Here is a 22,541-nt window from a genome sequence, read left to right as displayed (position 1 = left end):
GAAGTCTTCTCATGTTAAGGTTACAACTGAGTGGAAGGGAAAACAATCACGATCAATGACTAAAAGGTTCTTCAGAAAAGTATTTTCATTTGAGAAGTTGGCACTTTACTGGCATGCATTTACTGTATACCCTGCAAAGTCCAGCATTTCAAAAACCTTCAGTGCATTACAAATATAATCAAGTGGTTATAGCTTCAGGTAAATTACTACTACCTACTTCAAGAAAAAATGCAAACACTTTGGTAAAAAGACACTAAATTTGAGTACTTATCTCGCAATCAGTATAATTTTCCTGTCCTCTTCTTTAAAACCTGTCCATATATGTTTCCTATTCTAAAGAAAGGCTCACATAAGAAGCTTTAACTTCCTGTATATGAAATTTGGCTCAAAAGATTTTCTAGAAAGTTTAAAGAATTCATGCAAATACAGATGTTAATTACTTATCTCACTAAAGTTTCATTTCATGCAAGACTACAGTGCTTAGAGTAGACAATGCCAGACTAAGTCTTACTAAGAGTTGCTCCAGTATTTTTAAGAAACTGTTACAACAGACTTAGAAATGGTATTAACACTGTAGTACGTAAGTTAGACAATCATTCTTGCTTTCATTTTTTTTGGCTGTATTCACTTGCCTTTCCACTGCTCGGTGCATTTGCTAGAGTAAACTCACCAAGCATGTGTTGCCATCATCATCTTCCTTCTCCTCATAATAGAAATAGACAAAGGGAATCCACAGAAAGACGCAGAACAGTATGATCGAGTACAAAGCTAGAAAAAAAAATTAATTAAGTGTAGAGACAAAGTTACATTGGCACTTCATTTACTGCATAGTAATTCAAAGAAAGAATAAAATATTAGTTTCCTCTCATTCTGTTATTAATTTCAAGCATTGAAAAGTTAATGAAATTCACTGGCCAGCATATGAACTATTACTGTTTTGTGAACTCCTAAGGACTTGATAGAGTTAACCCTTTCAGACTAAGGATTTCAGATCCATCTTCAACAGTAATAAACAGACTAAAAGTAATAAACTCCTAGAATCACAGAACATGCTGAGTTCCAAGGGACCCATCAGGATCATTGAGTTCAACTCCTGGCCCTCTGCAGGACACCCCAAAAATCACACCACATACGGAGGTGATATGCAGTACTAGCACACTGAGGAAGAGCTAGTGTAGAGGATAGTGAATGAAAGCAAGCTATGCCACCTAATAACAAGTTGTACACAGAAAAGATAGATTAAAAAAAAACACATTTAAAGCTATTTTGATCACTGGGTTCAATTTCAGGTGATGTTCTACTATTAATGTAAGTACGTTATAGATGGAAGATGTGGTTCTGTCACTGATGACCTCAATTCCCAAAACAAAACAAACTGTAGCAATATAGTATCATCACGTCACATTCCTTTCTTAGGAACGACTTTTTAGAGGAAGGACTAATTGGAAGTTGCAACAGACATTTATCTGAGTAGCCACTAAACCAAAACAGTCCTACTGTCATATTACTTTGATGCACAGATGATCATAAAAGAAAGTTTAAACCAGCTAATTTAACAGACATGAAGACTTTCTCATATATGTCTTCACAAATACTAACTGGTAACTTTTGAAGACATTAGGACAGCTGGTCAAAATCAAATGGCTGATTAGAGAGTGATATGAAAAGGAAAGGCCAATTTCAGATACAGAATTTCAAGTTTAAATCTGCAGCTCTCTGTATTATATATTACATATGTTTTAGCACATCATTATTTAGCAAAACCTTTCAATACTTTTAAGTATCTTACATTATAAACACTACAGAAGTCCATTAAGAAACTAAAAACCATCAAGCAGTATGTTACAGTCTTTGCACCCCACAAGAAAGGTATTCTGGAATAGTTTACCAAGCCCTCAAAATGTTACAAGTATCACACAACAAAGGTTGCTTGTGCAAGCAGAAAAATCACACCATTGAAGGGCTAAGTAAAAATACCCAAGACCTGCGATCTTCGGCTATTTTTCATCTTTGCCTTATTTTGCACAACTAATTGGCACCTTTCCACCACTAACTAATATATTCATCCCCAACCTAAGTTTGTGACCTCTTATCTTGGCTAGTGCACTCCTCATCATACTCATGTACTTCAAAGAAATCTACCTCAGCATTTTTACTTAAGGTGGTGTAGGAGGCAAATCAAGTATTGCCACCTAGAACCTAAATATGAATCAGGATTTTCTTTCTAAAATTCATTACTTCAAAAAATATTCCAAAGTGTTAAAGGTACCTACTGTTTAGAGTGCTGATTTAGTATGGCATTGTAAGAAGAGGAACAAGTTCCCTACTTCATAAATTCTCATATTAGCCAAGAGTATAACATTCTGGGCGCCTCAGTTCAGGAAGGACATTGAGGTGCTGGAGCAGGTCCAGAGAAGGGCAACAAGGCTGGTGAAGGGACTCGAGCACAAGTCCTGTGAGGAGAGACTGAGGGAGCTGGGGTTGTTTAGCCTGGAGAAGAGGAGGCTCAGGGGAGACCTCATCACTCTCTACAACTCCCTGAAAGGAGGTTGCAGTCAGGTGGGCGTTGGTCTCTTCTCCCAGGCAACCAGCAGTAGGACAAGAGGGCACGGTCTTAAGCTCTGCCAGGGGAAGTTTAGGTTGGATATTAGGAAGAAATTCTTTACAGAGAGGGTAATCAGACATTGGAATGGGCTGCCCAGAGAGGTGGTGGATTCACCATCTCTGGAGGTTTTTAAGATGAGACTGGATGTGGCACTTAGTGCCATGGTCTAGTAACCACAGTGATGTTAGAACAAGGGTTGGACTTGATTATCTCGGAGGTCTTTTCTAACCTGGATGATTCTATGATTCAGGGCTCTAGAACACCTTAAAAATTCAGTCTCTGAAATGTAGCCTTAGCACATTGTAGAGCAGTAGTCATACTTCTTCAATATTGTGAATGCTTTCAGAAATCAAGCCTCTAAAATCTAATTTTTTTAGACTAGGCTTAGACCACAATGCATCAGTAAATTAGGCACGTTAAGTTACATGCACCATTAATGGGGAGAGTGGGTTGAATCAGTTGGATAGAGCACGGTGCTAATAATGTCAAGGTTGTGGGTTCAATCCCCATAAGGGCCATTCACTCAAGATCTGGACTTGATCTTCGTGGGTTCCTTCCAACTCTGAATATTCTGTGAATCAAAGATCAGAATAATCAGCCCACAGAGGTCACCACAAGCACAGAGACATCCTCACTTCCAAGTTATACTGCATTGAATTCAGCATTCCTTACTCATAAGGTACACACATCCATGTTTCTTCCAAGAGGACAGAGGAAGGAACATAAATTCAAGTGACTATAAACTGTGTGGGTAACTTTATTTACAGAGAATCATTAAGGTAACTCTGTTACCATAGTAATTTTATAGGACTGTAACAGAAAAAAGGCAACTTTGTGTTTGCTTTTCCCAAGTAAAATAATTCCAAGACAGACCTTCTTGTTCATACATCATGTGAAATCACAGAACTGTCTGTGAGAATCTTTTAGTTAGAACTGAAAATTAAATTTGTAACTCCCATAGTTAAAGAAGCAAAATATTGTTCTTGTTATTATACTACAAAGGTAACTTTAAAAAATGTGGCCAAGTTCCTGTCAACAAGACAGGAGACTGATCATCTGGGGTTTTCATTTTAATTTTCAGAATTCATGAAAAAGAAAAAGCAGCATCTTTCATCAGCTCATACAAGTTAGTTACCCAAGGGCAAGCCTTCAATTGCCTGTTGTTCTGCCCAGTAAAAGCACTGTTTATTCCCCGAAAGGCTAACCTTCAAACACCAAGGTCTTGCAGCAGCAAACAGCCAGTCAACTGACAAAGTCAGTCAAGTGACAAAGATATTCCCTTCCCCCTAATTCCTCTGTGCCCTGACACACACTCTTGGCTTTCATTATCACATTTCTTCGAACTTCAGTTTTAAATCAGGGACTGCCCTTTGCTCTAGTTCAGAGGTTCAGTTTCTTTTACAAAACATTTTTCTGGGTTCTATCAGAAGCTTGAAGCACTACCACTCGCAGGATGCTTTACTGCATAGCCAGTACAACAACAGGTCCTGCCACTCAGTCAAGTAACGTTCCATAAGAATTCCTTGGTAAGGTTTGTCTGTTGTAAAGGTATTCCTCAGAGACAATTCTTATCTCAAGTCAAAATTATTCACTGTGTTGATCTGAACCATATCAATACAAAGACACCTGAACTATGAGAAAGTTAGACTCCATAGTAGTCTTCAAGTAATTATAGCAATGTTATTGAGTGTTTTGACTGAGTTTTCTTTTTTCTCCTAGCAGTATGAAGGGCAATTAAGAACACAAGGAACAACAAAGAATAGTGAAATATAGTAGGTGAAAGGAACCAAAATATCAAGAACTGGGAAGGTTTCAAGCAGACTATCCAAGACCAATATTCCCTCGAATCCCCTTGAGAGACTACAGGAGCTTTAAGAATATTATGTGATCAGAAGTATCTTACATCATACAAAACTTGGTTTTCCAGATATCATATATTAGTGCATTGCATAACATCAAAACTACTAAGTTGCTTAAAACAATTTGTTATATACTCTCTCACTTTTTCTTCTGAGAAGTCACAAGTTGCTTCAGAAAACATAGAATCAATCTTTCTTCCCAAATCTATTATTTTTTCATCTCATAAAAAATTCTTCAAACAAGTTTTCATCCAAACTGGAAGCAGAGATAGCTTGTTTTCTCAAGTGAAAGTTAAGAAACACAAAAAAGTAGTGAAATTAAAATCAGACGCTTGTTTGAAGCAGGACAGTTAAAGCAGTTCACCAGTGTTTCAATGCTACGATAGACTTCCATTTTATGTTCTGGCACATTGCTTGTAGAAAGATCACACTTATTAGAAGAATGTTTCTATAGATGTAACTCCACAATATTTGCCAAGTACAGCTATGGGGATCTCTCACAGTACTTAGAATGGTTTCTCCTAGGACCAGACCATGAAAACAGTCACATTTGATTTGCATCTATGAATTCCTAGAAGCCCAAGACCTTGTGTCAATGGCTCAGTATCAAATGTTTGCAGTAAGCAGACAAAATTCCATCTGAAAAATACCAAGTACCCTTTTGGATAAATTCTAACTTAAACTCAAGAACTTGAACCTAGGAACCACCATACACTAACTATTGCTGATTAAAGACAAAAAGAAATGGAAAATCTGAAGTCTAGCATAGCCTTTGAAGCACACGGGAAGAGATCCCATGGAATTTAGCACCCAGTCCTTGCCATGCTATAGTCAGGAGACACTTATCACATGCAGGCCAAGAGATTTCAGTTTATCTCCCAGGAACAGGAGTATCTACCAATGGCATCCTTTCACCACTCACAAAACTTGACCAAAGGACACGGAATGCCAAGATGACTCCAACAGTAGGATTTACTCACTCAAGAACATGGCTCCAGGTTACTGTCAATTGTTTCAACCCCATTCCTTGTGATATAAAGCAAACCGTGTTGGATTGTTTCCAATTATAACACTTTCTGAAAAGAGTTTTCCTTCCAAACAAATTAACATGCTTTTTTTAGAGCATCTGACAACCATGGATCATTCCTCAATCACTCAAGTACTGTCAGACATGTTCTGTTACAGCTGAGTTTAGAACAATTAACACACTAAGCCACTACGGCTTCAAAGCAATCAGTAGACTGGTTTCTTACAAAAAGTTTTTAGGCTACTGAAATCCCACCTCAAAATACCGTTATTTCAAGCTTCACTCTGAAAATATCTTGTTTATCATTCTACCACTACAAACTCATTCTACTTTTGTACCAGTCTAGCCAAGAAACCAGGTGGGTATGAGAGACAGAAAATTTTTTTGTGGGGGTTAACAACTAAGGAAAAAATAGAAAGCTCTTCTGCGTTTAGTTACAGCTTTATCAGTAAAATGCAATACAAGTAGCAAAGTAATCCTTAATATTCTAAAACATCAGTTAAACCACAGCCTCCAAATTCTTGTAAAAATTAGAAGTGACTTGAATTGAAGGGCAGTGACCGAAGTGCACCAATTATTGATACTATATGTTGCCAATATAACTGCAGGAGTCAAGTGGTATAGTAACATAGTTATCACTGCATTTTCATGAGACAAAAGAAAACACTGGAATTCATGTCCTTAAGTACAAAAGGATACTTGAGTTTTGCTCATCCTGCTTGTTAAAAAAAGAAAAAAAAAAAAAAGACCAAATACTTTTACAAGAAGATACAAGTAGAAAAAATTGAATAGTACTGCAAGACTGGAAAAATTGTTTAACTTAATCCTTCTCAGCTCTCCTTCTCACTATGCTGCACAACAGCAGCAGGGAACTAGATTATGTAGGAGAGGCATTAAGTTGTGGTTTTATATATTACTAATAGAGACTTCTGAAAATAAGTTACCTATTACTGCTCTCTTCAGTGTAGCTCTAGTTATAAAAATGTCTATCAACTGCTCAAATTAAGATAACAACAGAAAAATGTTTTTAAAAACATCTTTAAATCTCTACCACCATCTGGAGGATGCTATGAAATAAAACATTCCTCCTACAGTATTTCAAGTAGACCTGTCCAGACAAACCAAAAACAAAAGCAGTTTTCCAAACTGAAGTTCTAATCTATTCCAAAGATTAGTTTGGGATTTACCAAGAGACTCAGACCAAAACATTTTACAGAAATTCATCAGTCTCACTAATCCACTAATCTATAGAAAACTGCCCACAGAAGAGTTTCACAACCGCTCCACATAAGAAGTTGTGAAATGTTAAATAACACCTAAAAAGAGTAGAAAGCAAATACAAAGCAATACCACTATTATATACTAAAGAATCTTTGTGGAAGATAACTAGTTTGTAGAAGTTCCTTTTTGAAAACAGAAGTGTCTTACTACTTTTGACTTTAGGTTTCACTCAGCATGAAACTGCACATTTTAGTTTCAGTCAGTATCACTGGTAGGCAATAAACACCGTGTAACTTAACAAAAAGTCCAGTATTTAGAACCATTTCCTGATCTAAAAAAATATATTCAAAAGAGCCAACCTATAGTCTTCCAAGACTTCCAAACGTCAAGTCTCAGGAAATGTTACCAAAAGCAGGCAACTACCTGCTTTGTATCATTGACTAAGGCAGGTATTTCACTCAAACAGTGATATGCACTCTTCTACAGCTGCCCCTTGCTACTCATTAATTCCATAAGGACAACTAAAAAACTGATCTACGACTATGCAGAGGTTTGCTGAACAATAAATTTTATTATTACATTTAATTTCAGTCCTTTTTTTTTTAACTTCAGTTCTGTTCAGGGATTATCACTCTTGAATCAACTCCTTTATGCTCCTTCACAGTAGCTGTTACTTTGAACACAGCATTTGCTGAACCTGAACACTTAAAAGTGTCACGCTCATGGTTGCCTGAACTTTTTACATGGTAGGCAAGTTTCACACTGCTGCATATATTAAGCATCATGAAAGTTACAGCAAAACCATGTTGCCCTTAAGGGACCACTGAATATACACACAGGAAATATGTTAACCATAGATTATATAACAGAAGCCTTTTCATGGACTGGCCTTCAGTATATTTGCATTTTCAGGGGGCTCTTGAAGGTAAAAACGTTCCCTGAAGGGCAGCAAGTACAAGACTAATGTTTAACCAAAAAGGGACAATCCAGTATGATCTCTAAAAACTTCATGCTTTCACTTAAAGGTCCTATTAACTGGAAAAAAAATAAAATACTTACTGTAATATCCATAAAGTACAGTGTCTTCAATTTGTCTTGAAACATTAGCATCAGCCCAGATCTAGCAATAAAGGATAGAAGCATTTATCATCAAATGAAACAAAATAACACTACAAGACAATAACTCATTAAAGAACACATATACATAGATGGATATTAAAAAACTATGTCAAAAAAAAAAAAAGATGCTAGACTGCCAGCAACAGTGAAAATCACTGGGCAAACAGGAATGGAAACAGGAATAAGCATATGACAGCTTCATAAAGGGCAGATTTTAGACCTGAAAGAACACTGAGTAGTTTTGGCAGCTCCCATGTATGTTCTGCTAATTCCCACAGTATCTTCATAAGAGTCTCTTAAGACCATCACAGAATGGTTTGGGTTGAAAGGGACCTTCAAAGATCATCTAGTCCATCCCTCCTGCCCACGGGCAAGAACACCTTTCACCAGGTCAAGTTGCTCAAAGCCCCATTCAACCTGATCCTGAACACTTCCAGCGATGGGGCATCCACAATTCCTCTGGGCAACCTGTTCTAGAGTCCCACCACTCTCACCACAAAAAATTTCTTCTTCTTGTCCAATTTAAACCCACACTCCTTCAGTCTAAAACTGTTGGCTTTTGTTCTGTCTCTACAAGCTTTGGTCAAAAGTGTTTCTCCATCATTTTTATAACCTCTTTGTATATTGAAAGGCTGCAATAACATTTCTCCAGAGCCTTCTCTTCTCTAGGCTGAACAACCCCAACTCTTTCAAACTGTCTTCATAGGGAAGGTGTTCCAGACCATTTCTGTGGTCCTGTTCTAACAGCTTTCTTGTGCTGTGGGCCAAAGAGGTGGACACAGTACACACAATATTTCTATCACAGAATACCTTTGATTAAAATTTACATTTACAGATGAAACAGTACTTAGACATAAGAATAACAAATTACTTTTTTTATGCCCAGTTACAGCTCAGCAACTTCTGTTTTTCTAGTTATTTACCCAGTTTCATCTATCATCTCCCTTTTGAGAAGTATGAGACTTCACTTCTTTGTTTGAGCAAGACTTGTCCTACATGAATATTGAATTTAGCAACTTAGATCCTATAACTCCAAACCCAGCAGCACTGATAGCCCTTATTTGAACAAGAGCAAAAGTAACTATGTTACTCAGTCCTGGGGAATGGTTCAGAGTGTGGAAGCAATGAAAGTGAAAATACAAATCTATGTTGGAAACAGCAGTCGCCAGACGGCTGACATCAAGCTCTTGCACCCATTCCCTTTTTCTCCTCCTAGAGAGGAACTACTGGTTTAAGGAAGCTAATTGTCTTATAACAATGGTTGGCAGCCAAACTCGGGGATTGAATACAAGGTCCAAAGGTCCAAACCTGCCAGTACAGCTTAAACATATCCAGAATTGTTTTAGTCTTATGGGATCCAATCTACGTGTGGTCAATATCAAGACAGTAGTTATCCAGAAGCAAAACTCTTTAAAAGCTAGAGAACACACGAAAATAACTGAATTGGTGAAGAAAAACAAAAACATCCAGCACTGTCAAAGCTCCTTTCAATTTCCATGCCCAGGCTTTTTCTAAACTGGTAAGAGCAAGCCCTTTCACTTGTAAAGATGCATGACTAGGACAGAGAGATATGAAAGTGCAAGTGAGTATACTCCTTAATGACTGCTACTACAAGACTTAAAGATGTTTGGCACTTGCTTTATTAGTTCTCTCAATATTCATAAACTCTTATAGAATATGGGCTTGATAACATATCACGAATACTTGATTTTTCTATTATCTCAGAAAGTCAGCACCACCTTCCTTTTTGTTACTGTATTAAGACTTCCAGTAGGTCACTTTACATTAAGCTTTTAAAATTCACTGTCTGAACTAAATTAGATTATCATCCAACTGGAATTTCAGTAGAAAAGAACACATGCATTTTGACATGTAATCAGCAAAAAGGAAGGATGAAAAATATTTTCACAGAAGGGGACAGAAGCAACACCTGAAGTGTCTGCCAGGTGCACAATAAGCTAAATCTTTGAAGACTGTCAGGCTCAAGCCCGACAGCATTTCAACTAAGAAATTTCTAGGCATTTGCATTAAAATACACCACAAAAGAATCTGATTGTAATAAGTTAATACTATGTAACACTAAAGCATTTAAACTGCCTAATGTTAAAAATTAAGAGATTGCATTGCTTTAATTATGCCTAAGGGAAAAATCAAGCCTGAACTGGACAGTTTGCATTATTTGCTTCCAAGTAAGTATTGGAACAAGGTCTCTCCTGTAAATGATGGAGACATTCAAATGCACACCAACCAAGGTTAAGCAAGAAAAACAACAGTAAGACCTGATGTTTAAGTGGCACAGTCATTGTACAGGAAGAAGTAGCTAGTAATGGAAATACCAACAGAGCTTAGCTGCCAAAGAATTGCTTCTCCCTCAACTACAGAAAAGCATTAACAACATTTATAACACAATACAGATGTAGAACTTGAAAACATTGTAACTGCTCTTCATTTTATTTCTCAAATTAAGTTGCATACAGGACCAGATTAATGTTCTAGGAAACATACACTACACTGCACTAAAATAGTGAGATGTTATCTTAAATAAACATGTCAAGATGCAAAGATGTGTGCATTTCACCATCATTTAGATCTGCCCCAATGTAGAAACTTCACACTACTCTGCACAGAAAGAAACTGTAATGCAAGCCAATTTAATATTTATTACGTCAGCTTTCAGTCTGTTGAAGTCCCACATTTACATAAAGAGGCAAAAAACCTTATTCTGACAAATTATGCATATGCACACACCATCAGTAACTCAAAAGCAGTAAGCAGTTCATCTGAGGTGTTTCAAAAGCTAGTGACAGCAGCACTGTCTTGTCAGAAGCAAGAAACAGTGCTACCTAGTGAGTGTCAAGAGCTCTGACATTCTCAGCATCACCGGTGACATATCAAGCAGCTAGGTATATGAATTTACTGAACTAGCACACCCACAGCTCAGCTGAGAACTCGTCTGGACAGCCTGTAGATCTAGTCTGTTTTTCTTCTCCATCCATTACAATCTAAGCTTACAATATATACAGCAAATACCTTAGAAGTACAATAGATTAGGAAGGTTAGAATTCATTACTGCCTTCAGCAACAGTTTAGGGTTGAAAATGTGACCACAAATTCTCTTAAGATCTGCAGAATTCAGGCACTCTGCACTGTTCTGCTGTATTTCATTCTGTTCCATGTAGTTTGGCAAGCATATAACACACCACCTTTAAAATACCCATAACAATGCATTGCATTGATAGATAAGGGAAGTCACAAATTGCAAGGGTATGTGAAATGAGTATGATTACCCGTATTAAGCTATTATGCTTAAGTATTCCTTAACGTAGGTCATGTTAAATGCACTTACAAGTGTAAAAAGTAAATATATTAGTAAAATGTTGCTGCGTAAGTAAGGATATAAAAGAGGCAGTTTAAGACACTTCCAGTTTACCTAAATGCTAAAACCAAAGCAAAGCTCCCTCAGAAGATTTATTTAGCAATTATATTCATATAAAATTAGTTATGAAGAACATTTGCTCCCCCAGTAATCATTGAGTTGAGTCTTTTCCAGAAACTGTGTCCAGTTAGTAACTCATGTTAATGTATTTCAACAGAACACTACTATTCCAACCATACAGATAACTTCCCCAAATGAAAGCAGTACAAGTTAATCTGACAGTTTTGACCTTCCCCACTTTTTAATGGGGGAACAACCATGAATTTCATTCCTTTGTCCCCATTAAATGTGACATTTCTACTGTCACTGCTGGACCCTGCAAGAGTTTCATGAGTACCACATTACAGGTTACAGTATTTGTGATGTTTCATCAAATGTAGATGAAGCAGTCATTCTGCTGATTAGCCTCTCCAAACCTCAGCCAATAAAAGGAAGATACAGTATGAAAGACTGGAGAGTGGGTCATAGCATGGTTACATAATCAAGAAGTTTCATATCCAGGTCTCAGATCTTCCAGCCTGTTACCTCCAAAATGGGACAGTGCCATAATTTTGACTGCCAGATGGAGAGTAACACACAGAAATATGCATATCTCAGGCACATCTGGCTACTGTGAATGTTCTGGCCAAGTATTATTACTTCAAAAGTAGTAATTCTTACTCAGGACAAGAAGCACGGTCTCAGACAATAATGATTTCTCAACTAACACCTTTCTAAAAATAAAATCCCCTGACATTTCTAGTGGTTTGTATTCTGAGCATCTATATAATGAATTGCTCCCCCACCACCATCCTTGCAAGATGCAAAAAAACCTTTTTACAGACCATTCTATTAAGTATCTCCCACTAAACAGATGCTACTCCTTGAACCATTCAGAAGACAACTGGCTTTTAACAGCTCAGGTTGTTGTGATACAATCGGTCTAATCAGACAAAGAACATGCCACCGGCTTTTAACTTCATACAGCAGCAAGAATCCATACATTTCAAAGTGAGAAAGGTTTCATGACCTTCTCTGCCTTCTGCTAAAACAACAGTAGAAAAAAAACAGTGTGGTGATGGGAGTATCCTTGTTTCCTGCTGCAAGAATGCATCAGTTATATTTTAAATATTTGAAACCTGTAGGTCAAACCCAGAGGGCACCAATTTTAAGTCTTTAAGCTATGGTGAGGTTTTCTGTTCCTAAGCGCTTGTTAAAAATCAAACAAGCTTTCAGATCAAACAGATCAGATACAAGTGGATATATTTGAAGCCCATTGAAACAAACTATAGCATTGTAAATGCAAACAGACAAAACCTTGAGCTCAAAGTGGTGCTGGTGAATATTACCATAACATCACTTACAAGGTAATACTCCATTCTTTTACTAGTAGTAAAACCAAAAGCCTTCTTTCCTACTTAAGCAGCACTATGAATCAAAGCAATCCCAGCCTCCAGGAAAGGTGTTGCAGTGACTTCTACTACACAGTTAGCGTGCAAAACTTTCTAATAACAAACCCGCTCAGTTCACTCACTAAAAAACCTTTAAGATAACATCTGGTAAGTCTCTCAAAATATGATGGGAGACACCATTATGTAACAAATGCTTCAAGCCACTTGTTCACAGTAAAGAATAGTTTGTCTTAAATAAAAGATGTATAAATAGTACCTTAACAGTCCTGTTGAAATGGACAAAACCTCAAGGTAAACAACCAAGGCAGACCAAGGTACAGCACATAGCCCTTGTCAAGGAAGGCACCACAGAACACATGATGGAAAAAGGCTACACAACACCTTAAAGTGAATTCCTCCAGAAAGCAGCATAATTTTCACAGCCTTCAGAAGGGTGCTCTGCTTGGGTAATACAGTTCAGACCATCAAGTCAATCCTCCTAGCCAAGACATATACCCTCTTCATTTGTCACCGATCCCACACACAATGAGAACTTTGAACCATCAGACCATGTGTTCAATTTAACCTGTGCTATCGACATAATGTGCTTCTCCCTAAGTTTGCTACAAGCCTGTTCAAAGTAAAGCCTCAAAAATATCCACAAGTTGGTAGAAGGGCAAGATTCATTAAAAATTAACCGAAAGTCCACATATAGTACCTCTTCCTCCTAAGTTGAGCATCTTTGTCTTTCTCATCACTCTAACACTGACAGCAGAAATTACACTTCGGAGGCACAGAAAAAGACTACATAACAAAAAGAATTGTTGACCTAGAATCTTGGTAACTGCCACTACTCTTGCAGCATGAGCCCTGAAATCATCCAGTTGGAAGGTCTAATTTATCTACAGAGAATATTATTCACATTTGCTACTTGGATCTACCTCAAAAAGTCACTGAGAAGACTATAGTAAAGACTTAACTCCCTCTGGCCATCCACAGCAACAGAGGGTTCTTGCCAGAGTCATAGTGAGAGGGTCTTGAAGTGCTAGGTTTGAAAGAATAGTCCAGAGAAAGTCCAGTCTCCTGGAAATATTCTGAACCCAATCAAGTCTGTCCTACTTGTGAAGCAGTAGCAGGAAAGAAGCATGTGTTACCCTAGACAATGTTAAAGCTTTAACAATTAATAAAGATCTGACGGTAAGATGTTGTCAGCCTCCTACCTCAAAGTTACTTCTAAACTGAAATTACCAAATCAGTAAAGTTGTGTTTCCCTACAGGTTTGTATGTTCTGTCTGATTTATTTCAACACCTGTGTTGGAAAAAATGCACTTATATCAAAAGATCTCATGTTACCGCTGCAAAGCTAGAAACTCAATTCAGCTGAGACTTAAAAGACACAGAAGAATTCTTCTGCAAGGCACTATGGAGCAATTTTATTTCAACAGGCCATCAGAAGTATCTACAAACGTTAGGAATTAAGCAGGACCAAGAAGCTTCAGAAGCACAGGCAAAAAGATACTTTACAGAAGAATATACACATTAGCAAAATAGGCCTCCTTTGCAACAGAACATTCTGCTTAGTCCCCATCAGATGTGCACTTTTCAGCTGGACCTATTACTCTAGATAGTCAGGCTCAATTTATTTCTTAATACTGAGTATCATTGAATTGCTGGAATCCTGACACGTGAAAGATCTCTTCTGTCTTCTATATCCACTTTAATTCTGAACAAAAAAAGTCTGAAGACACAAATTTTTAACAGTAACACTGAGTAATGCCTTCATTTATTTTATAATACCATTAAGCAATAGAGATGACAACATTCCCATCATGACTCAATTCTAAAGGCTTCTTATGACTTGCATTTATATAATCACCAGCAAGCTAGTTTTCAAGCATTATCACAGATCCAGAAAGACCTACATTTTCCTTTGTGAGTAGTGTTGAAAGGGAACACAGTTTTTGAGCTGCAAGCATTTACCATTTTCCCACTCTACCATTTGTTTCAGGATCATAACCTTTACTATAGATCCAGGTAGGCTCCAGACCAAACTAAGTAGTTATTCAAGTTACCAATATGTTCCAGTCCAACCTCTTGTTACTTATAGTGTCCTCACAAAGACACTGTGTCTCTACCTTCAAGAACTCCCCTTGAAATTGAAAAATGCCAATACTTGAAGCATTGGGAAGAACCCCTACTTACAGCAATGCTTAGAGCAGATGACAACAATTACTCATCTCATTAAGAACTCATTTTGCACAGCAACCTCCTACAGTTTATAAATATAGTAGGTTCAGTTACGGCTCTATCAGCCAAGAGGAGATATTACTGTATTTCCCTCCCTAAAGGGTTTTCGCAGCTTTCCCTCTTTCAAAAGGGTGCTTATTAATTCAGGTTTTAAATTATAGGTAGATTAACACAGTAAATCTTTATAAAGTCTTAATGTTTCCATACCAAATTTTTTGCTGGCAAATAAGACAAAAAAATAACCTAAATTACAAGTGGGCAATACAGTCTGGTTTTGATCAAAGGTGCAACAAATTTTATTCCATTATGTCCTGTTATAATGTACTAAAAATCCAACACTTAAGCAACTTGTTGATCTCTTCCAGATGGTACACTCACTCTTGCACAGCAGAAGGAATGAGCATTTGGAAAGGAGTAGAATATTTAAGATAAATAAAAAATCTGAAAAAACTGAAATCTAGTTTAAATAACAGATCTCAGTGTTGTATGCACAGCACTAATACCCAGCTTCAAAAAAACCTCATCACTAAACAGTTTAGTGTTACTATGCAGGTATTAGCATTGATTTTAAACACTTTGACAACCTAAGAACATCCTGTTGCAACACAAGTGCTTCTTCTGAAGAGGCAATTAACATTTTTACAAGTCCATACCTTAAATGTACCATTTTGGTTTTTCATATATGAAACCAAAAAGATGTCCACTGGTAGTAGTGCTGATGTGATAAGAGCAACGGCCAATGCAAATATTGCTGTTATGGTAGAAATCACTTCACTTTCCCGCCGACTCTGGTACTTGCGCACGTAAACCCAGCAGAAAATTAAAATGGCCTGAAATACACAGCAGAAGAGGCTTACGAGTTGAATAATAAGAATGTCAGCAAACAGGTACTGATGTTAGACCCTGTACTGACAACTAGCAGAGCATCAACACACGTTTTACTCGAACACTGAACATCAGCGTCACATTCACCACACACAAAGTCACCCTTTTCCTTATCAACAGCGTGAGCAACATCAGCGCTCACGCACGGAACGGGTGAAAACACAAACAAGCAGCGCGGACTGCGCAGGCAGGAGGGCAAGGCACCCCCGCCCGCAGCCCCGGGCTCTGCGGGGCCCGCCGGCACCCCGGCCGAGGCACCCGCGGGAGCGCAGGGAAGCACCCGCTGCCGGGGCAAGCTGGGGGGCACTGCCGAGAGGATCCGGCGGGGAGTCCAGCCCTGGAACAGCGAGGGGCCGAGCGAAGAGGGGCGGCCGGCCCAGGAAGGGACGTATAGAGGGGCCGCCGCAGGGCGGGGGAGCCGCCTCTCACCAGCAGAGCCAGGCCGAAGAGGCACCATCCCGTCAGCAGGTCGGAGGCGGCCGCCGCCATCTTCGCTCCCGTCAGCAGCGGGGCGGCCGCCCCGGGGCGGTGCTTATGGAGGGGCGGGAATGGCGTCACCGCGGGGCCGGCCCAACAGCGGCCGTGACGTCAGTGGCTGCGGGCGTGACGTCAGGTGCCCGCTCTTGCTGTGGTCAGCACAGCCGCTTCCGTCCCGGCCGGACACGGCCCGCTGGGCAGGGGAGAAGTGAGGGGAGGCAGGAGCCCTCTTGTCCCGCTCCGTGGCAGAGCGCAGCTGTCGGGGGTCAGGAAGGGGGGATCGGGGCGCATCGGAACGATGAGGTGCCTTCACCTCCTGCTCCCGCATGGGGTTTCCCTGTCCTTCCCTCCCGAGGCCGGGAGGCAAAGGCAGGGCAACGCTCGGTCCGCGGGGACTCTTGCCTGAGGGGCGGCGGGAGGGCAGAGAGGCGGTATGGGGAAAGATGAAAAGTGCGCTAAGAGGTATCGGGCACTTTTCAATCCCTTTGTTGTTGCTTCTCTCCGTAAAAGTACCTAAACCATCTCCGTACGCCGCCTGCAGCCGCCCACAGGCGCCGCGCGGCTGTGGGGGCGGTGCCGCCGTGTCGGACCCGCGGATGTGGGAGATTCCCACGGGAAAGTGTGCCGGCAGCCCCGCACCCCGGTGCCTTTGCCTCGGGCTCGACTTCACCACGATGGGGCGGCATCGTGGTCTGGCGGGAAGCCCCAGCTCGGGACGGCGTTCCCGATTTGAGGGTGGCCGTGGGTGTGGGGTTAGGAGGTGCTCTGGGAAGCTCGCGTCCCTGAGAGTGGATTTGTTGGCTCGGGGAGTGGGAGAGGCTCGCCTGAAAGGTGCTGGCGCCTATCTTAGTTTCTTAGTATCATCGAGGTTGGAAGAGACCTTTAAGGTCATCAAGTCCAACCATCCATCCACTGTAACCCCTAAACCACTAAAGCACATCACCCAGCGCCAGATCCAGATGCCTCTTTAACACCTACAGGAATGGTGACTCTGACACCTCCCTGGGCAACGTATTCCAATGCCTGACCACACTAATTGTGAAAAAAAAATTTCGACTATTCAATCTGAATCTCCCCAGTCTCAGCTTAGGGCTGTGAGGTTGGGTGCAAAGGGGTCTGTCTGCAGGAGTGCCCGGGGGTAGCCTGGGGCCCTGTCCGGAGCACAAGCTACTGTTCCAGGGGTCTACAGGAGGCTCAGGGGTGAAAATGTGCACGAGCCTTGCTGGTTCCTCAGCTTCGTTAGAAGGGGCTCCCAGACCTGCCAGCATGCAGGGGTGGCCTGTTCTCATCCTGAAGCAGTCAATACCTTTGCTGTTTCTATTTGTTGTGAGAGCAGAGGTACTCATGATCCAAGTTAGAGGAGGTTGAAATTCAGACTCTTGTTTGTAGCCTTGGGAGAAGAGACTGTTTGGGGCAGGGGGAGCTTGGCCCTGAAGGGTTGAGCTTCCAGGTGCTCTGAGGCCAGTGGGGATGGTGGGAGCTTGTGGTATCAACAGTGCTCATGAGCTAAGTTTGAGGTCAGATGAGTGGCAGGACTTCTTGTGGGCTCATAGCCTTTAGAGAAGGCATCTGTTAGTGAAGGGGTTGTGAGAGCTTCACCCCAGACTCTTTTCTGCCTCCGCTGAGCCTTAATTTATTACAAGACCTATACATGAGACAGCAGTGTGTCATGCTGCTCATGAGCTATATCCAGGGCATCTGAGGTGTGTGCTCAGGTGAACTAGTTCTCTCTGGAAATCATATTTGGTGATGTGTGTGGTGGAATAGCTTTGCCAGACAGTGGCTGATATCTTTGCTGGGCTTCAGTTTTCTGTGAAAGTGTTGTGACAGCACTCACAAGCTGTGCCAGGGGTGGCTGGGAGCAGCAGGAGTTCAGATGAGTTTGCAGCTTTGCAAGAAGGGACCCTCTGTTTGGAGGGACAGGAGCTTACCCTCAGATTGGAACCTTACCCTCAGAGCATGCTGTACTTCTCTGTGTGTTGTCAGGACACTGGTGTGTGGCACCATTCATGAACTAAGTGATAAAAGAGCTGAGGAGGGTTCTGGAGAGCTTATAAACCTTGCATGTAGGTACCTGCAGGGGCTTTGTTGACTCGTGGAGGGAAATGTTGCTTGCAGGGGCAAATACATGTGCCATGTGTTAAGTTACTGTAAGAACAGTGGAGGTGAAAGCAAAATGTAGTGAACATTCACAAGATGCTTGAATGGTTGGCCATGGGTGCAGTTTTTAGGTGAGCTTGTAGCATTTCAAGAAAGGCCCTGCTGGTGGAGAAGTGTTGTTTGGGAGGCTCATTCTGGAGGGGCAGATGATTGTGCTGGGTTTCCATTTGATGTGAGAGCATGGGCAGCAGGCAGGTGATATTGCAGTGACTGTGGTGTTCATGAGCTGAGTTCGTGACAATCCAGGGGGGTTCATAGTCTGATGAGAAAAGCAGCAGATACTATATGACTATAATTAGTTTTATGACAGTAAGCAGACTGCGTATGTCCTCTTAGTTTGGTTTTTTTGTTGTTTTTGTTGTAATACATACACTATTAATGTGTATGTATTATATTCACCATAGAAAATATTTCCCTGGATGTGATTACTATTAAATATGTATGTAATTCAAAATTGCCGTAGAACCCATGAAGAATTAAAAACCTTAAAGAACTGCATTAAAAATAAACTATTCCCAAGAGGGAAAGAAAGTAATTTGCCCTTAGAGTATATAAAGTTTTTATGTTTTGTACAGCACACCTTTATCAATAAAATATTGATATACCAAACATTAGGGACCTGTAACTGGGTAAGGGTTAACCCTGCTGTTAAAATAATAAAAAAACCCCTGTAACTATAGCTACCACAATTCTTTTTGGTTTGACTCAAATGGTAGTATAAATATTTAACTTGTTATAGTAAATAGGCCTTAAGTCTAACTTCAGCACGATCAAAAAATCTTTTCTATTCTAAACAGTTGAGTTTATGTAGTTTAACAAACATGAAAAAAAATCCAGTCAAAACCCCCAAATTGTATATTTTTCTCTAACAGAAAAATCCAATCTCTGAGTATTTTGTTAAAATCTTCCTGTATTTTTGCAGTAATTGCCATTTCTCTATCAGATCCATTCTTGTTTGGTAAATATGGTTGATAACCTAGTTTTAATTGGGTAACAGACAAGGTTTTCAACATTTCAGTAAAAAATATCATATCCTTGCAGGTAAAATGATTACTGTAATTCATAGTTTAAAGGAAGAACTTCAGTTTTCGTTGGAATGGAAGTAATGGTTTTATGTACAGTGCAGGCAAAATAGAAGGGTTTTTTTATGTTACCATTACACTACGTGAATATGGTTTTTTAGTGCCATGTTACCACTAGCTTTCTGAGTCTTTTTTCTTTATTCCCTAAAATTCAGAGTTTATAAATTCAAAGCATTTTCTCTCTTATTTTAGTAAAATCTTTATCTGAGGAATTATCTACAAGAAGACTTCAGAGAATCAATTTAATTTTTTTTTTATTTACCATTCCGTAGGACACTGCACATGTTAAGTACACACAAAAATGCAAAATACAGTTTAATAGCAAAGCTAGTATTTTTTTAGATATTCAAATAGTGACCTTTGTCTATGCCTTGTGCCAACAAAAGTCCTATAAACATAAGTCTTAAAAATGGTATTCAATTCATGTGTTGAGTTTTGTGATGCAGAGAGAAATATCATTCCTTGCTTACAATTCTGGGGAACCTAAGACTAGCATTTTTCATGACTGTATTCACAGCTCTATCTGTAAGAGGGGTCTCATGGGTAAATTTGAGGTCATATTTCTGTGTATTCACAATGTCTATTGACAGCATATCCTGAGGATACGTTGGTGTCATGGTTTAGGAATAGTATTCTCTAATTTAGTTCTCCCAGTAAAACATGCCACTCCTCCTGCCCCCTCCAATCAGAGGCACAAAAGCCAAAGATCTCAGTTGGAGATTAGAAAAATTTATTGGAAACCACAATGAGATAAGAAAATGAACAGTAACAGCAACAATATTAATAACAAAAGTGTATAAAAGAGAGAGTAAATCACATGCCAGAATGCTCACCATGGAGCTCACAACCCAACTGCAGTCCCACCACCCTGACACAAGAGAGCCCTTCCATCTTTCTGTCTGGAAAAAGACTCCCTTCCCCCACCCTCAGCAATGACGTGAGGTGGTACAGAATAACCTCTGGGTCCTGGCCGTGCCCCCTCCTGGCTACTGCAAGAAATCAACCCTATCCTGGCCAGAACAGGACAGCTGGTTAGATGTTTCTTCACATACCAGGGCTATGTTTGTGTTTCTCAATCACCGTAGACAGCTTCCAGGATGGCTACTGTTTGTCGTGCCCCAAGCCTACCTGTGCTTTACTCAAGTGTAGTGTTGTCGGGTGAAGATGAGCAACCACAGAACAAAACTATGTCAGGCACGTGGGTCATTAAGAATAATCAATGAGAGATCATAGGTCAAAAAATAAGAGATGAGGCAACTGGTCACCAGCACAGAAGAAACATTTCCACTCTGCAGAAATAGGACAGGAAGCGAGAGGAACAAATGTACTTTTTTTTGCAGAGCGTTATTGCTTGAGAGAAGGTAGAGGGCTGTGGTATGAGCCAGCCAGTGAAGTGCTATCATTCATACCAAAGTTGTTGATCACCTCCAAGCTGAAAGATAGTGTGGTGCCACACTGAGCGCTTGTGATCCTCATGATCAGTAGTTCTAGTCTTGGCTGCAGTGGTGTACAACAGTGCTATGTTTCCAACAGCCAGGTTAAGCTAGCATGGCTTACAGGATGAGGTTAGTAGTTGTCCCTGTGGTGCTGGTCTCTCCAACACTCCAGTAACAAATGTGCCTCTTTTTCTGCCTAGACACAGAGATTTGTCTTGTCCTCTTTCATGCTTCTTTGCTCTTGCTAGTAAAAGCTTGTCATCGAGATGTCAAAACGTGCAGCAAGATCAGTGAATGCACTTAAGAGTGGTAGTGGATAGAAGTACTTGTGTAGGGCATCGTGTATGGGGTCACGGGTGAGAAGAGTACAAAAGTTGATATGATTCCTTTAAAGGTTTTGTTGGGCATGTTTGTAGCTAGGGTTGATAACTGCAAGCTAATAATTAACTATCTCTTTAAAAATTCTCATTGCACATACAAAAAAAAATGGGGGGGATTTTTGCAAGTCACTGAGATAATGTGTGAATGAAAATACAATGAGTGAGTCCGAAGAGAGTGCTGTTACAGTATTCCTCAATAAAACCTGATAGGCATTGTGGCAGTAGCAGCCACAGTGTAAAAAATAAAAAATTATATTGGTGGACTTCCCTAAATGTCATCCTCCTTTGCCAGGCAAGACAGCTGCACAATGCCAAAAAAAAGACTACAAAAACTTTGTTATACAGAAAATAAATTATTTTAAAATAAGCATTTTATTTATATTGCTTACAAAATAAAACCTTTTTCTAAAAAGAACCATTATAGTAATTCTTATGTATAGTGAGAAATAAGTCCAAACAATGTCTTAGATGCCACTTAATAGCAAACTTGTGAAATTTACTTTTCTTGAAGTATTCATGTGGTAAAAAGATAGAAAAAGAAGAAGAGGAGTGATATTATAGAAATTAAAGTATATGAAACAAGATACAGTCTTCATTTTGACCAGGATGAGGGATTAGAATTGTACTTGAACTAGATAGTGTACATACCAAAGGGGAGCAGGTGTTCCTTCTCACTTGACTGAGCTGCTCTTGTCACCACTTGATAATCCGCCCAGTTTCAAGGGGGCTGAAAGCCTGTGGGTTAATGGCAATGCCATATTTTAAAGTTTTCTGATCAACTCTGCTTGTTCTATATTTTTTTCTCATGTTAGAAGAGGTGTTGAAACTGAGTTTAGCATTATTTGACAAAACATGTAATGATCTTATACTTGAAGGTGTAATTATTCTTTGTGTTATGTGGCTTAGAATCCACTTAAACCTGTAGATCCAATGGCACAGAATATATTGGACCTGGTACTCTGCAAGTACACACAATTAACCATTGGCTCTGATAACTTTTTTTTTAAAAGTCCCTAAACTTGACTGTAACTTCTTGAAATGCCTTTTGTTTGATTTGATGCTCTAGTTCATTTACCACTGCTGCAGACCAAGCTAGATTTCTGAGTTTGGTGTGTCATACTCTACTGTGTCAATACTTGCATCTTCCTTCTGTCACCGTACTTTGTACTTATTTCATCTTATTTAACCAGTAGCATAGCTTTGGGTTTCTTCTTAAACTCTATTTGTAGTTAATTTT

General features: G+C 39.7%; 1 protein-coding gene across 2 annotated transcripts in view; it reads right to left on the bottom strand.

Annotated features, from left to right (window-relative positions):
- The window catches only part of LMBRD1 (LMBR1 domain containing 1), a 73,289-nt gene extending 56,991 nt beyond the window's left edge, over positions 1–16,298 (bottom strand). For both annotated transcript variants that reach the window (XM_027713253.2, XM_039388965.1), the window contains exons 1-4: positions 16,199–16,298; positions 15,538–15,714; positions 7,772–7,832; positions 671–768 (exon numbers count right to left, since the gene is read on the bottom strand). In XM_027713253.2, coding sequence (XP_027569054.1) covers positions 671–768; positions 7,772–7,832; positions 15,538–15,714; positions 16,199–16,258 — 396 coding nt within the window. In that variant the 5' untranslated portion in view covers positions 16,259–16,298. The remainder of the gene's footprint in view (positions 1–670; positions 769–7,771; positions 7,833–15,537; positions 15,715–16,198) is intronic.
- Positions 16,299–22,541: the final 6,243 nt, after the last annotated feature.

The sequence above is a fragment of the Pipra filicauda genome, unplaced genomic scaffold (genome assembly GCF_003945595.2).
Source record: "Pipra filicauda isolate LSUMZ 115617 unplaced genomic scaffold, ASM394559v2 scaffold123_size2130275_pilon, whole genome shotgun sequence".
Taxonomy (NCBI): Eukaryota; Metazoa; Chordata; class Aves; order Passeriformes; family Pipridae; genus Pipra; species Pipra filicauda.
The sequence above is the reverse complement of the archived record's forward strand: the minus strand, read 5'-3'. Positions and strand labels throughout refer to the sequence as shown.